Here is a 17,230-nt window from a genome sequence, read left to right as displayed (position 1 = left end):
AAATGATGTTCTTCTTCAACTGAGGAACGAACCTCACTCTAACCAACTCCCGAATAACTCTGTCACTCATCCTAATCCGAACGGTACCGATACCACCAATAGGATATTCATGATCATTACCTATGAGCACGACCTCCCCTCTTTCCAACTCTTGAAAGCTGGAGAACCAATCCCTCCTAGGGCAAATATGGTAAGAAGCACCCGAATCCAACATCCACTCTATAGAGTCGGTAACACAAACTGACGGTAGTGCAGATAATGAGTAGCCCGAAGAATCCGAATCTAAATTATTGCCACTAGCCTTGACAACATTCACCTCTGAAGTTTGAATAGCTTTCCCCTTATTCTTCCCGGCTCAATCAACCTTTGGGCATTCGGTTTTCCAATGTCCATCCTCTTTACAAAAGGAACACTGATTCCTACGAACTCCAAGATGTTTCCCTCTAGACTACGACCTCCTACCATGATTTGAACTCTTTGCTCTTTCGACCAATACCCTCGCTACCGGCTCAACTGAAGTCTCCTTATCTTTCTTTCGAAGCTGATAATTCACAAGTACAGCGGTGACCTCACTATAAGAAAGAGATGCATTCTCATTAATAAGAGTAAGAACGAATGTCTCATATTCCTCATCAGGCAAGAAACTCAACAACAACAACGCCTTGTCCTCATCTACAGTCAAATCCGTAAGAAGCTTCATGTAGTGGTTCATGTGATCACCAATGGAGGTCCCCTTCTTCAATTGGAAGCGATAAAATCTCCTCTTTAAATGCAAGCAGTTCTCTACACTCTTGGTCAAATATTTGCCCTCTAGGTTCTCCCAAATCTTCTTAGCCGAAGTCTCATTGATCACATCATATTTTAAATCTTGAGTCAAACAAGATCAAATCACACCACACGCCGTTCTATTCATCTTTTTCCAAACATTCTCCTCAATGTCGTCCAGTTTCCCGTCCAACTCTAATGTATCTTTCAAATTTTGCGAATTGAGCGCATCCAAGACTTCACATCTCCAAAGACCAAAATTGTTTGTGTCATTAAACTTCTCCACATCTATCTTCGTAGAGTGGATATTCACACTTTGGACGGTCTTCATGCCGAAAGTATCCTCCACAACTCCTTCTTTCCTAACCATCTTTCTCAAAACACCAAAACAAATGCGGAACAAATGAAGAATAGATCAAAAATTAAAAAAGATAGAGTCTTTACCAAAAAGATCTCACCTTTATCACCAAACGAAGCCCTAGGCGAGCCTCCAAAACGACCTACTCCTCCAAATAGTCCAAGCGTAACTCGAGCTCTGATACAACTTGTTGTGTGCACGGAAGCCACAAAACCAAACCGATGAATTTCGAGAAATCAAATCAAACGAACGTTGAGAGAAAGCCAAACGAACCAAATCAATGCCACAAACACAAACAACCAATTTTAACGTGGTTCGGCAAGTTGCCTACAAACGAACCAAATCAATGCCACAAACACAAACAACCAATTTTAACGTGGTTCGGCAAGTTGCCTACGTCTACGGGACAAGAAGGAGATAGAGTTTTTCACTAATAGAGAAGAAGAGTACAAACTGATATTACAAATCACTCAAACTCACCAATTAATCTCGCCAACAAATCTCTAATTCTCTCCAAACAAAACCTAACCAATAACTCAGAAAATACCTCTTTTCTGTGCTCCAGATATCTTCAATTTTCTTCTCAATTCTCTCTTCCAATTGTTCTATATATATATATAAATCCTAAAATCATAAACATACTAGGAATTCTAAAACAAAAAACAAAACATATTAGGAATCCTAATAACTTGTTACCAAAACAGATTTGGAATCATGCTACCAAAACAGATTAGGAATCCCAATAACCTGTTACCAAAATAAATTAGGAAACATATTAGGAACCTGCTATCCAACAGAGAAAACTGACAACCAAATTAATTTGCATGACCCCTTGAGATTTGAGGGACTTCTGAGCAATTTCAAATACGTGAGGGACTAATATGGATTGGCTGAACCCAACCCAGCCCAGTAACGTCCAGCCTAGTTAATTAAAGAACAAATTTTCAAAACAGTCTCATTTCAAAAAAAATTAAATTAAATCGACCTATTTTTTTATTTATCAAAACCGACCCGATTTTTTGATTAGCAGCTTAATCACCTTCCTAAACAGTCAGGGTTGCCAACCCTGACTATTTAGGAGGGTGTTAAACCCTAATTAGAATTCTTAAACCCTAAAAATTAATGTCCTAAATAGTCGGGGTTGCCAACCCCGATTGTTTAGGAAGATGATTAAGCTGCTAATCAAAAAATCGCGTCGGTTTTGGTAAAAAAAAAGGATCGATTTAAATAAAAAAATTAAAATGGGGCTGAAGTGAAAAATTGTTCTTAATTAAACCCATAAACCGTAAGCGAATTGATTGCACCGAGACAAACCCCATCTTTTTCTGGCCCTTATAACAGTATCTTTTTTATTTTAGAAAGTAAACAAAAATAAATAAATTTATTGAAAAAGCAGAAAGAAATTTGCTTCCAAGTCCAAATCCAGAGAGAGAGAGAAAGAGGGGGGATCTGGATTTGGTAAAAATCCCCTCCTCTGACCTCCGAAATTTTCTGTCAGGTACGCGATCTCCTTACATTTGTGGTGAATTAAAAACCCTAGCTTGCCCAGAACCCTAAATTTGATTCTCTTATCTGGGTTCTAATCAAAATTTGATTTCATTAGATAAATCTGCTATTCGAGTGGCGATTTATAAACCCTTTTGATTGCGCGATCCAATTAGTTTTAGATCCAATTTAGTTGGCTATTTGATTTGTAAGGATTTATTCAGCTTGATTTTAGTCCAACTTAGCTCATCATCGTCCTGGTTTCATTGGATTCTGTACATATTTGATGCTATCATGTTGATCAGTAAGTTTCAGTAGACGTAGGGATTTAAATTTAATGTATTGCTATGTTTTTTTAATGAGATAGTAACTTTAGCTGTACAGATTTTGCAGAATATTATGCATTTGGTTGACTTATTCGACTATGAATGTAGAATGTTTACACTGATTATTGTGCAAAATTGCATTTTCCTTTGCAATGCAGTGAATTCTTGTTGGTTGAGTTTTGACTTTAAAATTTCTTCGCAGCTATTTTGTTATAAATGGAAACTCCGCCGCAGCAACCTCAGCTCGCATACAACCCTCCTGCTTCTTCACCGGGAACACCCACACCTCGCCCTGAAAGGCGACCAAACCCTCCTCAGTTCTCCTCTCCTTTGACATCGAGATTTTCTCCCCAGAGACCCCCACAAGACCAAAATCAAATACCAGACTCCTCAGCATCGGGCAATGGAGTTCTCTTGGGTAGTCCGACCCCTCAATTCAGTACTCCACCTCGCCCACCTGTCTTCTCTTCGCCCCTTCGGCCTTCACCTGTTCCTTTTCGGACGTCCCCTGCAACCCCCCAGCCAGTTCCATTCTCACCGGGCTCCTCTTTGCCCGCATCATCTCCTCCCCTTTATTCAAATGGATCTACAGACCTACCACTCCATCATTCAGGGGGTATCGATGAGTCGTCTTTTGAATCTCCGTATGTGCTCTTTTCTTCACACAAGGTACATTGGTAAAATTGTAGTTTGCTTTTGTTCCTTTTTCAACTTATAATTAAGAGTTGTAATTGTCTTTATTACTATGTAATTAGGATTAGTTGCACTTAAATTACCCCAAAGTTTACATAATTGTTAACTTTGATACCCCATGGTTGGTTTTGCCCAAAAAATACCCCAAAGTTCATTTAATTTTTATACCCTAAAATGACTTATCTAAGGGTATTAGAGTTGAACTATTTTTAACTTGGGGTATTTTTTTGGTTAACAGAAAAGTCTGGTGTATTAGAGTTAAAAATGGTGCAAACTTGGGGGTATTTAAGTGCAAGTAACCCTTATATTTATCCGATTTCAACTCTCAAATTATTTTGTTTCGTAGGTATTGAAACATAAAAAACTAGCAAATGTCTCGAGCTTGGGATTTGGAGCATTAGTCTCTCCTGGGAAAGAAATAGCATCCGGTACTCAAGTAGTACAGCGTGATCCTCACCGATGCCAAAACTGTGGAGCTTATGTTAACCTTTATTGTGAGATTTTACTAGGTTCTGGACAATGGCAGTGTGTGATTTGCAAGAAATTAAACAGTAGTGATGGTGAATATATTGCTCCCAGCAAGGAAGTCCTCTTTAACTGGCCTGAACTCTCATGCTCAGCTATTGATTATGTCCAGATTGGGAATAAAAGACCAGGATTTATGCCTGTTTCTGATTCAAGAATGTCAGCCCCAATATTTCTTGTCATTGATGAGTGCTTAGATGAAGCTCATCTCCAGCATTTACAGGGTTCTTTGCATGCTTTCGTTGATTCTCTTCCCCCGACCACAAGAATCGGGGTAATTTCATATGGGCGGACTGTCTCAGTTTACGATTTTTCAGAGGGTTCAATGGCATCTGCTGATGTTCTTCCTGGCGAAAAATCACCTGATCAAGAATCTTTGAAAGCCTTGATCTACGGGACTGGTGTTTACTTATCACCGGTTCATGCTTCGCTTCCTGTAGCACACACTATTTTTTCGTCTCTGCGGCCATACAAACTTAACTTGCCAGAAGCATCTAGAGATCGATGCCTTGGTGCTGCAGTGGAGGTAGCCTTAGCCATAATACAAGGACCCTCAGTTGAGATGTCTCATGGAATTATCAAAAGATCCGGAGGCAATTCCAGAATCTTGGTTTGTGCCGGTGGTCCAAATACTTATGGCCCGGGATTAGTTCCTCACTCATTTAGTCATCCTAATTACCCGTACATGGAGAAAACTGCTATAAAGTGGATGGAGCATTTAGGTCAAGAGGCACATCGGCATGCCACTGTAGTTGATATTCTTTGTGCTGGAACTTGTCCAGTGAGAGTTCCTATCTTATTGCCGCTAGCAAAAAGTTCTGGTGGTGTGCTTGTTCTTCATGATGATTTTGGGGAAGCTTTTGGTGTTAACTTGCAAAGGGCGTCGATGAGAGCAGCAGGTTCTCATGGTCTATTTGAGATACGTTGTTCTGATGATATTCTTGTGACTCAAGTCATTGGCCCAGGTGAAGAGGCACCTACAGATGCTCATGAAACGTTCAAGAATGACTATTCGTTTCCTATTCAGATGCATAGTGTGGAAGAAACACAGAGCTTTGCCCTGTCCATGGAAACAAAACGCGATATTAAGAACGACCATGTTTATTTCCAATTTGCAGTTCAATATTCAGATGTGTACCGGGCTGACATATCTAGAGTTATCACCGTGAGGCTACCTACTGTAGACAGTGTTTCTGCATATCTTGGGAGCATTCAAGAAGACGTCTCTTCTGTTCTTATTGCTAAAAGGAGTCTACTTTATGCCCAAAACCCTACTGATGCAATTGACATGAGACTTACAGTAGATGAGAGAGTCAAGGACATTGCTTCTAAATTTGGATCTCAGATGCCGAAGTCAAAGCTTTTCCGGTTCCCAAAGGAACTTTCTTTGCTGCCTGAGAACTTGTTTCATCTTAGAAGGGGACCATTGTTAGGAAATATAGTTGGCCATGAAGATGAAAGATCTGTTTTAAGAAACTTGTTCTTGAATGCATCTTTCGACTTGTCTCTCCGAATGCTGGCACCGCGATGCTTAATGCACCGTGAAGGAGGCACATTTGAAGAGTTGCCAGCATATGATCTTGCCATGCAGTCTAATACTGCTGTTGTGCTTGATCATGGGACAGATGTTTTCATTTGGTTGGTATGTATTTGGTTATTCTTGCTGATATTTGCTACTTTCTGTTTGTTCTTTACTGGAATCATGAAATCTATTTTCACAGCACATGATTTTCATTTAAATTTCATTTGGATGGTATGTATTTGGTTATTCTTGCTTATATTTGCTACTTTCTGTTTGTTCTTTACTGGAATCATGAAGTCTATTTGCATAGCACATGGTCTTCATTTAAATGTTATGCAGTTGGGCACAAGGTATATGAAATTTATGTACTCTCAAGTTCATTTACCAAATTTTCCTGTGTTTATATTGTCTGGATGTCAGTCTTGGACACCTATAGCCTTTGGGTTGTTGAAATTCCAAAAATAAAATAACCACTACATGATCTCATGCGCGTGTACACACACGAGTACATTTAATTCAATCACGCAGAAAGATTTATTTTATACTGCCTTCTCTTCCTCTTGTTTGTTGATGGATGTATGTTATTCTCAGTTATCTAGTACATCTGTGTTTTGAAGCAAATAAATAAGTGAAGATGTAACTCATATATATTGTCATTGAACTAATATCTAACTCACATATGTCGTCATTGAACTAGTATCTCATGGTTAGAAATTTTAGTTTGATCCTAAATGAAGAACATTTCCGCTGCTTTGTTGATAGTATTGATGTTTACAAATTACAAGAATATTACTAGTTCTCTTGAGCTGTGTTTGGAAGGGAGGAAGGGAAATTCCATTTATTGGAATGGCTTGGTCCACATGGTATGAACCTTGTATGCGTAACCGACTAAGAGCCATAAAATATTTGTTCTGAAAGAAATATATGGCTGTCCCTCATTAATTGGATTATTCAAAAGTACCAACAATATCCTTAGCAGTTTGTAAGAAACTGCTTAGAGAAGAATCTAGCCAAATCTTAAGAATTATATTTTAGCGGACTAATCATGAATTAGTAGTCATTTTAACATGTTTTATTCGCCAATTAGTTATCATACTTTGTCTTACCCTAAATGTTGCACTTAATAATATTTTGCCTTTAAATCAAGTTGATCCAGCTGAGGTATCAGATATGTGATAAATGAATTGTTGTGTGATGCTCAACTACATCTAGCAGACTCGCACAAACATCGCCATCTATCCTTCTATATATCTGTGTGTGCGCGCGTATGAGCATAACATTTTTTTTCTTTTATTATCTTCTTTTGTAGCTGTGGAAAGAATTATCTTTAACTACTTTATTTATTCTAGTTGTTTGTTCTTTCTTCAAATTTCTTCTCAGAAACTATTAGCTGATCTCGAGGAATAGAAGGGGAAGTGCTTATTTTTTATTGTGATTCCCTCTTTTTATATGTCGACAGTCAACCATGTTCTATACATTTCTTTGTTTATCTGCTTGAACATTGTATTGGAAATTTGTCTAGAGCTCCTAATCATTAATTTCTTAAGAAATTTTCTCAAACCATGTTTTTGGATTGTTGATGATTTCTTCTTCAGGGTGCTGAACTTGCATCTCAAGAAGGCAAAAGTGCGGCAGCTTTAGCGGCTTGCAGAACCTTGGCAGAAGAACTCACTGAAAATCGTTTTCCTGCTCCACGGATCCTTTCTTTCAAAGTTTGTCTTTCACCTCTTTGTTTCCTCTACACCACTGTACATTAATATCTTATATCTGCCATGCCATTACTCTTGCATATCTAAGATTTTTGTTTTTTATGTTCATGACAGGTGTATTTACATCCTTTTTGGACTCATATCTGGAAGGAAATAAAATGAATTTGCATAATTACATGAATATTATATATATGTACTTATTTATGTGTTGAAGAATCAAACACTCATCAACCATATTTTCATTGTCCTTCTTGTTATGCAACTAAAATTGTTGCATTAATCTTAGTTTTCCTGAAAAAAGAAGTTACTTAAATTATTCCACATAAGTGAATGAATCGATAACCTCATGAATTTCACAGACTATAGTTTGTAGTTATATGCACATTGAGGAAGCTTAGAGCCTATCAAGAAAATATTAAATTCATCCTGATATTGATCAAAGTTGTCACTATCACATCACTATTGTTTTTCTTATTGTTGTGTCTGTATGTGATATAATTTATGTATGTTGTTTTAGTGTTTTGAGGTCTTTTTACTTGCTTCCATTCTAATTTGTTTGATACGTTTCTCGGCAACTGTGATATTTTCCTTGGTTGAGTTACTGCTTAATAGATAAGTTACTATGCAAAATAAGAAGTTTATATGATCTTTGCCTGCTATTATTTGTATTTCGCATCTCAAGGGTTGTCTCTCTTGCTCTTGTTTTCATGATGATAATAAGCATTCACAGACATGTGAAAGTCCTTGATCTCCCTAGTCTAATGTGGTTCATAATTACTAATTGGTTATGTAGGAGGGGAGCTCACAAGCAAGATATTTTGTTTCTCGGCTAATACCAGCTCATAAAGATCCTCCTTATGAACAGGTACAGACAGCTTCTTCAAGTGGTTCCTTGTGCTGGTCTTTAATACTGCGCTGATATTCAGGATGGACTTTAAATAAACATGATTGCATTAAGATTTTTATATCAACAAAGTCTAATAAAATTTTATTCCTAAACGACGGCATTCAAATACTGGCAAATTAACATATGTTAGGATGCAGTTCAACTTCACTGAGGTTAGGTCAGCTAAGATTGTAGCTGGACTTATATTCTGATTATCTTTTTTCGATGATGTGTTAGGCTTGGTCTTGAAATTCCACAACCTTGTGTAATTTCTTTTATAAACGGCTGAGCCTGAGTCCTTCAAGTCCTTTTGTTGAAGAAAAAGTGGGGGAGATTAGACACTTTGTATTTTGCAAGGATGCATTTCATCAGCTTTAGCTTTATGTTTATGTTTGAATCAACTAGTCTGTGGAACTGATCAAGTTGATCTTTTGGGTATAAATTAAGGCCTTGATAGAAGTTATAACTTCATAGTTTGTAGTAAGCTTCGTTAGCCTCTTCAAGTTTTGGCTGTACAAATGTATTTGAGGCCTGCACTCTTTTTGGTTGAATACTTATTAACCCTGGGAAACCCTGAACTGAACAGCCAATAAAAGTTGATTCTATACTTGGGGAACATTAACATTTCATTTTTCTTAAAAACCAGGAAGCCTGAGTTTTTTCATATGGGTAACCAATAAAAGTTCATTTGTTTTTCTGATCCTATACTTGGGAAACATTAACATTAATGTTTTTAATGTTAGTGATCCTATACTTGGTGAACATTAACATTTCAATTTTCCTAAAAACTAGGGAGCTTGAGCTTTTGATATGGATAACTAAGAAAAGTTCATTTGTTTTTCTGATTTCAGGAGGCAAGATTCCCTCAGCTACGTACGCTAACGCCTGATCAGAGAGCGCGGCTAAAGGCCAGTTTCCTTCATTTTGACGACTACAGCTTCTGCGAGTGGATGCGTAGCCTGAAGCTTGTACCCCCAGAATCGAGCTAGTAACAGAGAAACATATACATACAGTTTACTTAGAAAGTTTAGAACTTTACCTGCTCTTTGATCAGAATTGTTTCGTTTGATGATAGTGATGGGGTTGCAGACCCTTTGAAGGTGTAACACAAAATGACGGCACAAAAGAAAATCATTTATCTTCTTCAATGTTGTTGATTGTATTTGGTTCTGTATCATGCAGTCCCTCTATCTTTGGATAAAGATGTTATTTGTTTCGTTGTTGTTTGCAGCCTGGTTTATTTCTTACTAGTCGTACAACAAAGAGCAAGCTCGTTAGGAATATCAGTACTTGTTTTGAACTAAAGTCCTCAGATAATTAAGGCAAATTTGCATAGAGCATGGAAAAGTATGAAGCAATGCATTTTTATTTTTTATTAATTATTATTATTATTACTACTTATTTTTGGGTTAGGTATAAAAATACCATATTAAGGAGTATTTGCTATTTGATCTGCTTTCAAGATATTGGAAGGTAATTTGGGGGTGTGTGGTTTGCTGCAACAATAAATTGTAATGTGTGAAGCTTTGTTGCAAGAAACTAACTTGAGATTTATTGAGTGAATATCGAAGAGTTTATTACAGAAATGTTTGTACATCGTTTTTTTATTGGGAATTGAAAGATTTTTTCGGTGAGGTGAAATTATCTTTTATTACTTAAATTTTTTTAAGGTTGCTTCTTATCCTCTCACCAAATTGGGTACAACATTTTGCTCAGGCTTTTCTGCAATTTTTTTTTAACCTTTCTGAATTAAAAATATTTAACCCAGACAATTAAATATAAAACTGTTGTATTATTTATATCCACAACTCTATTTCCACAAAACCAAACAGCTCGGATCCAGAAAGCTCATGAAAACCGTTCTATGTAATTGCCTTCATGACCGTTAGACATTAGTCCCTCAAATCTTCAACAATTTCATTACAGTCCTTGACATCTTTGAAATTGCTCCTAAGTCCTTGCAATTTCAGCACGGGACAATTCGCGAATAAGGTGGAACTGCATCTTACGATCAATCAGGATCAAATTTTTTTTACATTAACTATCGAACACTAAGGGGGCTCAACTACGGTCTTACACGATCATGGTCTTCGCGAACAATTCTCAGAGAACGTACAGTGGTTTAGAAGAGTGGTAACGGTCATGGGGTACGACAAACGGTTGAATGGAACATTCTAACGGTCATGGGGTACGACAAACGGTTGAATGGAACATTCTAACGGTCATGGGGTACGACAAACGGTTGAATGGAACATTCTAACGGTCAACCGGGAAGCAACGGAACCTGCCTACGCAACGAAAGAGGGATTGTAAATGGTCAACGCTGGTCATGGTCTTGGGACCGTCGGCGATGGGCGCTGGCTGTAATTGGGCTTCGAGCTGCAGTGTTTTCGCTGTTTCCTAGGATTTTCAATGGGTTTTTTTTCCAGTACTTTGTTGATAATATTGAACATTCTAATGGGTTTTTTTCCAGTACTTTGGCGATGGAAAGCGCACCAACTAGGAGCTCTGAGATATATGGTTTGAAAGAAATGAGTGGCTATCCCTCATTAATTTGATTACTTAGAATTACCAAAAATATCCTTCCTTAGAAATATTTTTGCTTTAAAAACTGCTTAAAGAAGAAGTTTGCAAATTTTAAGAATTATATTTGGCAGATTATTCATGACTTATTAGCCATGCACACATGTTTACTTCACTGTATAGCCAACGCGTGTTTACTTCATCGTCTAGTCAACGTACATTATAAACGCATTTAAGGATACTAGTATGGTGCACGTGCGTTGCACGTGTATTCAAATATCTTGCAGCTTCAATTTGCTGATCTCGTGGAACAGAAGGGAAAGTGCTTATATTTTTTCATTTCGCTTTCCTTTCTTTACATGTCAATCGCGTTATAATCATTTCTTTGTTAATTGCTTGAACGTCCTACAGAAATTTGTGTGAAGCTCTTCATTAATTTCTTCTGAACTCTCCTCATTAATTATGCTTGATTCTTCAGGGTGCTGAACTTGCATCTCAAGAAGGCAAAAGTGCGGCAGCTTTAGCGGCTTGCATAACCTTGGTGGAAGAGCTCACTGAAAATCATTTTCCCGGTCCACGGATCCTTTCTAAGTTTGTGTCTTCCACCTCTTCATTTCCCCTACAGCATTGTCACGCTAATATCTTACATCTGTCATGCCATTGTCTAATATTTCTAAGGTTTTTCCTTTTGCTGTTCAATTCCTTTTTAGACTCACATAGAACCAACTATTCCTCTTGAAAGAATCGAAATGAATTTGCTCGAAGATTACACATCTGAAATTGTTTGTGTTGAGAAATTAAAAACCTCTAGGCCTGTCCATCCGGGCCGGCCCAGCCCGGAAAACCGGGCCCGGGCCGGGCAAAACCGGAGCCTGGACCCGGGCCAGAAAATAAAATTAAAAACAATCTTATTATTAATAACTTAAAATGACATAAATTACAAATACAAAAAATTATAAAAATAAAAGATGATAAAAATAACTTCTTTATTAATAATCAGTAAATCTTTTACAAGTATAAATTTATTTCGGAATTCGTCGCATCACAATAGATGAGTACATCCCAACTAGGTTGGCACCTACTCACCTATATCACTATCATTTATAACTATTTCTAAAATAATTTATTATACATTTAAAGCTAAGAAATAAAAATTACAATTTGATGAATATTGTTTAATCTTTATATTTATCTGCTAGTCTCAACTCTTCAAATTTATCTTTAATTCTAGCCATCCGATCGATGTTTTGTGTTCGCTTCTCATACGTCCACCAATCTTGTAAGCACATTACCGCTTGTACAGTATACGGATCTAAGCATGTCCTGTGATCGTCTATCAAACGTCCTGCTGTGCTGAAGGCGGATTCCGAAGCTACCATCAAAACCTGCATTGTTAGTAAGTCACGAACCATGGTGGAAAGTATAGGATATGAAACTGATCCATATACTCTCCACCATTGTAAAATAACTAAAGCATTTCCTTGATATTTAACTAAAGAAGCTGATAAATATTCATCTATTTCAGAAACCTCCAACGATGATCCAAGTCCAAACCCACCAGTTAGCTCAGCTACCATTGCATGCCTATCAAAACTTACATTTTTACCTCGGCTTGAGCTCGAAGGCGCCGAAGCTGCAGACTGTTGTGCAGCTGTTAGACCCTAGAGGGGGGTGATTAGGGTCTTATGCTAATCTAATCCGATTTAAATACTAATTAAAATTAATTAACAAGTTATCCTAGCAAGTATGAAATACAACAATATATATGAGCTAGGATAAGCAATATGAACAACAAGATATATCCTAACAAGGAGATATATGCAATGTATGTGCAAGGATATATAAACTAACACAAGATGATATATCCTACCAAAGAGATATACAATATGATATATGCAAGGATATATAAACAACACAAGGGTAAATAATCTAAACAAGATAGTGGATGAAACAAATGAGCAATGCACAATTGGCGATATAAGATAAATGCAAAAACAAATACGCCAAAGACAAACTCAAACAAGCAATATGATCACGGAGTTCGGACTTTCCGTCCTACGTCTCCGCTCCCCACTCCCGGGGAGAAATCCACTATCACGACCGGGTTTTCTACGCTCACCCGAATAACGTTTACACCTCACAGTGTTGGTTTTCAACGCTCACCGAACAACGTTCACTCCTCACACTCGGTTTTCTAGTTTACCAAAAACTTCACAATACACTCGGTTTTCTAGCTCACCGAAAACCTTACAACACTCACAATGTAACAATAAATGATTTGTTCTCTCATACAAGGGGAGAACTCAATTTAGCACAACTCAATGTTACAATCTCTCACAACCCTAATATACTATGTATGCAAATACAATAAGCTCAAGTGGGTGTGTGTAACAATGAGTAAAAATCAAATCTAAACTCAATATAAAAACTAGCTTTAAAGAATGATAATCAAATAACTAAGCAAATGTAAAGCTAGATAGAGTTTAGAAAACTTCTCCAATAGATGACAAGATGGAGAGATGGAGATTAGAGCCCAAACAAGAAGATAATCTCCTCCACTTATGAAAACAATCTTCAATCCAAATAAACACTAAAACCACACTTAAACCATTGTTTAAAAAACTTGTTTAAAACATTCTTGGATGGTTCTAAGTGTTGAGGGATGATGGGTATTTATAAGAACTCAAGACAACAACCCAAAGATAAAGAAAAGCCCAAAAAACAAGGCAAATCCCCAAAAAATCAGAATCAGGAAAAATAGAGCCGTTGGGCAACGGTAACTAACAGAGAGTTTGGCGGTCGACCGTGGCGGTCGACCGAGAGTACTGTAGTAGTGCGTATTAGTTTTGTAAAATCAATTAAAAATAGTAAAACAGCTCCAAAAATTATGAAATTTTGTGGAAAGGTTCTAGACATATATAATAACATGTTAGAGAAAGAATTTCTGAAAAAACATTTTCCAGTTGAGAGAAATAAATGTTTGAATACAGATTTACAGTTTCTGAAAAACTGCAGACATACACGATTTTGTAAAATCAATTGGACACAGTAAATCGATCAACTCCAAAAATAGTAAAATTTTGAGGGAAGTTTCTAAACATGTAGATAAATATGTCAAAGAAAGAATTTCTTGAATACTACTTCCCATTTATGAAAACTCATCTATTTTGTAAAACATGCACGAACATGTGCACGAACAAAAAACATGATTTTGTAAATTCCATTAAACATAACAAATCAATTCCAAACTTGATGAAACTTTGCGAAATGTTTATAAACATGAAAACAAATATGTTAGAAAAAGAATTTCTTAAATTGAATTTTTATTTTTGAAAACTCATGTATTTTCTAAGTGTGTCCAAAACATGAAAATCCAAAACCATGCATGTATATATATATAACTATATATATATAGAAACCAAATACGTGTGTGTATATGATATTAAGCTTAGAGTATCTAACACACATAATATAAAACCTGTGTGTATATGATATTAAGCTTAGAGTATCTAACACACATAATATAAAACCTAAACTAAATTACCCAAGCAATCTTGATCTTCAATTAAGCTTGACTTGGTACACTATGCGGATGAAGCTTGAACTTGATCTTTAACTTTAAATTGCAAGGCTTCAACCCGACATTCCGCCAACCTCCTTTGGATATGATCGTTGAAGCTCTATTCCATCCATCCTCCAACTACGTTGTTTGTCTATAATAAATAGAAATATACCAAGACTAGACAAACAATATTAGTGGTAAATTGTTTGTTAAACATCATCAAAATAAGAAGGCCAACAGCAGCTACAACATGTCTAGCTGCATACTCATCATATAATATTTAAAAATAATTTCTAATAGCTAAATGATGAGAAGTAGCAGTAAGGGTGGATCCATCATCTAAGTCTATAATCTGTCCACCATATAATGATTGTAACAAACTTCGAAAGTCAATATCCTTCAAACATGGATCAATAAGAACCCCCAAATCAAAAATATGAGGAATAGACCTAAAATATTTATTAAATTTGCACTCCATTTGAAAAATTATAGCTCCAAATGTATCATCCATACGATATTTGGCAAAAAAATTTTGAATATTTAAAATTTGTAGAGCAGCTAAAGTAAAAGTTGAATAATAACAACCAGATAATGACATAGTAGTATCATAAAAAGCTTATAACATATCATATAAATTACATATAATTGTCCATTCATCTTCAGTTATTCCATAAGTGCTACCAGAGCTAGAATTAGAAGCATAATAATTTATAAAATCATTTATAATTTCTTTATATTCTATTGTCACACTTAACATTGCATAGGTGGAATTCCACTTACGGTCAACATCTTTTGGAATTAGTCTAGCCTTAATATTTTTTCTTTTACACATTTGTTTTCATCTTTTAAATCTTTATTCAGAAGCAGTATGCATATAAGAGCATCTCCAACAGCTTCCCCAAAATTTTCTCCAAAATGGAGAAACAAAAGTCATATTCTCTATTTTTGCTCCAACTCCAACAGCTTCCCCATTTTGAAAAATCGCATTTATTACAATAATAAAGCTCTCCCCAAAAATTTGGAGAATGCTGCAGATTTGGGGAAGGCTCCCTATTTTTTCTCCTCTTCCCTATTTTGGAGAATAGGATGGGGAATCTGTTGGACCAAAAAAAACTCTATATTCCCCAAATTTGAGTATTTCAAGAAGATGGGGAAGCTGTTGGAGATGCTCTAAGCAATTGTTCTAACTTTTTCTATCATGGGTTTAATTTTAGTAAATACACTTTGAACAATTAAATTTAAAATATATATGTCATATACATCTAGTATGAAAAGGTTCACCATGACAGGGCAATGACAGAGTTATTTTAAGAAAATTTACAGCTACATTGTTATTACTTACATTATCTAGTGAAAGAGAAAATATTCTTTGACCAATTTTTAGTTTCGCAAGTTCTTCAACTATTAAATTGGCTACATTAATACCAGTATGTGACTCTTCAATTACAATAAAATAAACAACTCTTTTAAACATTTGCCAATTTTTATTAATTCAGTGTGTTGTGATACATAAATAACATGTTTGTGCTCTAGATATCCAAATATCAGAAGTTAAAGAAAATTTATAGTTTAAATTTTTAAAATAAGAAATTATTTTTCCTTGTTCTGTTTGATAATATTTTAAAATATCACGTTGACAGGTTTGACGAGAAATTTTTTTAAAATCGGGATAAAAACCATCTCTAAACAAATCTTCAAATTCATCATCTTCTACTAATTTAAAAAGAAATTTTTTAAGAATGATAAACCTGATGATGCATTTCCTGGCTCGGGCAGCGTCATAATTCCAAGTACCGAGACTACCATAAGAGGAGGATTGAGAAATCATAGATTGTCGGATATCACCTTGAGGAGTCTGGCCTTTATTGTGTTTTTCTATATGGCGTTTGAGGTGGTTGGTGCCGCTCTTATGATGAGCTTGGAAAATCCAGCCGCACAACGCACATTTAGCCTTCTGGGTGAGGATCCTACCGTGTTCATCCTTGGTGACGTCTTCTCAAAAAAATTCCACACATCGGATCTCGGCCTTTTAGGAGCTCTTGGTGCAGATTCGTCGCCACCGGATTCGGGATTACCACTGGTAGGATCGGTAGGAGGAGGAGTTGTTATTGTAGCTAGGAAGACTCATTTCAATATCGGTAGGAGATAGATTTTGCTCTTCATAATCAGATCCAGAAGCCATTTGATGAAAGGATTAGAAAGTATAAGAGATTATAAGAGAGTATAAGATTGTATAAGAGGGTATTAGAGAGAAATAGATGAGTTTTGATGTCAGGAGAAGAAGTAAAAACCCCTCTCTATTTATAGAGAGAGCCTCCTAGGCAAATGACCAAAAAACTCTCACCAAACAGTCGTTTTTTGACCGTTGTATGGAGCAAAACGGTCAAAATATCAAAATAACCGTTTTGGCCGGGCCGAGCCGGCCCGGCTCGGTCTGGGCCGGGTTTCGGGTCGGGGCCGGGCCCAGGCCTCAAGGCTTTTTGGACAGGGCTAAAAACCTCCCTTCAACCACATTTTTAGTATCTTCCTGATCATGCAAATGAAGTTGTTGCGTTATTCGTATTTTTTTTTTGAACTGAGAATTATTTAAACTAATTCTACGCCGGTTAACTTATCGATAACATGATGTCAAGTCTCCTGGATTTCACAGATTATATACTTGAGGGATCCTAGTACTTACGAAGAAAATATGAACTTCATCCTTAATGTTATCATTGTTGTACGCAGCGGAAATTTTGGCAGAGTTTCTGTTGCACAATAAGAGAGAAAGATCCAATAAGAATTCTTGTCTCACCAAGGAAAAAAGAATCTGAAGCGAATATCTCAACAAAGTGAGATATCGCCTCTTCCTCTCATCAGTTCTAGGACTGACTTGT

The 17,230-nt window shown here is 36.4% G+C and overlaps 1 protein-coding gene across 2 annotated transcripts; it reads left to right on the top strand.

Annotated features, from left to right (window-relative positions):
- On the top strand, nucleotides 2,483-9,261 carry LOC109851500 (protein transport protein SEC23). 2 transcript variants are annotated; one of them, XM_020421664.1, is made up of 6 exons: nucleotides 2,483-2,621; nucleotides 3,137-3,603; nucleotides 3,974-5,794; nucleotides 7,270-7,386; nucleotides 8,177-8,248; nucleotides 9,121-9,261. In XM_020421664.1, exons 2-6 carry the CDS (start codon nucleotides 3,151-3,153, stop codon nucleotides 9,256-9,258), a joined length of 2,601 nt encoding a protein of 866 aa, XP_020277253.1. In that variant the 5' UTR covers nucleotides 2,483-2,621; nucleotides 3,137-3,150; the 3' UTR covers nucleotides 9,259-9,261. The 2 variants fall into 2 exon arrangements, with proteins under 2 accessions (XP_020277253.1, XP_020277254.1); XM_020421665.1 differs by having other exon boundaries at nucleotides 2,488-2,621; nucleotides 3,093-3,603.

This window comes from Asparagus officinalis, chromosome 8, assembly GCF_001876935.1.
Source record: "Asparagus officinalis chromosome 8, Aspof.V1, whole genome shotgun sequence".
Taxonomy (NCBI): Eukaryota; Viridiplantae; Streptophyta; class Magnoliopsida; order Asparagales; family Asparagaceae; genus Asparagus; species Asparagus officinalis.
This window is presented reverse-complemented; position numbering and strand designations above follow the sequence as displayed.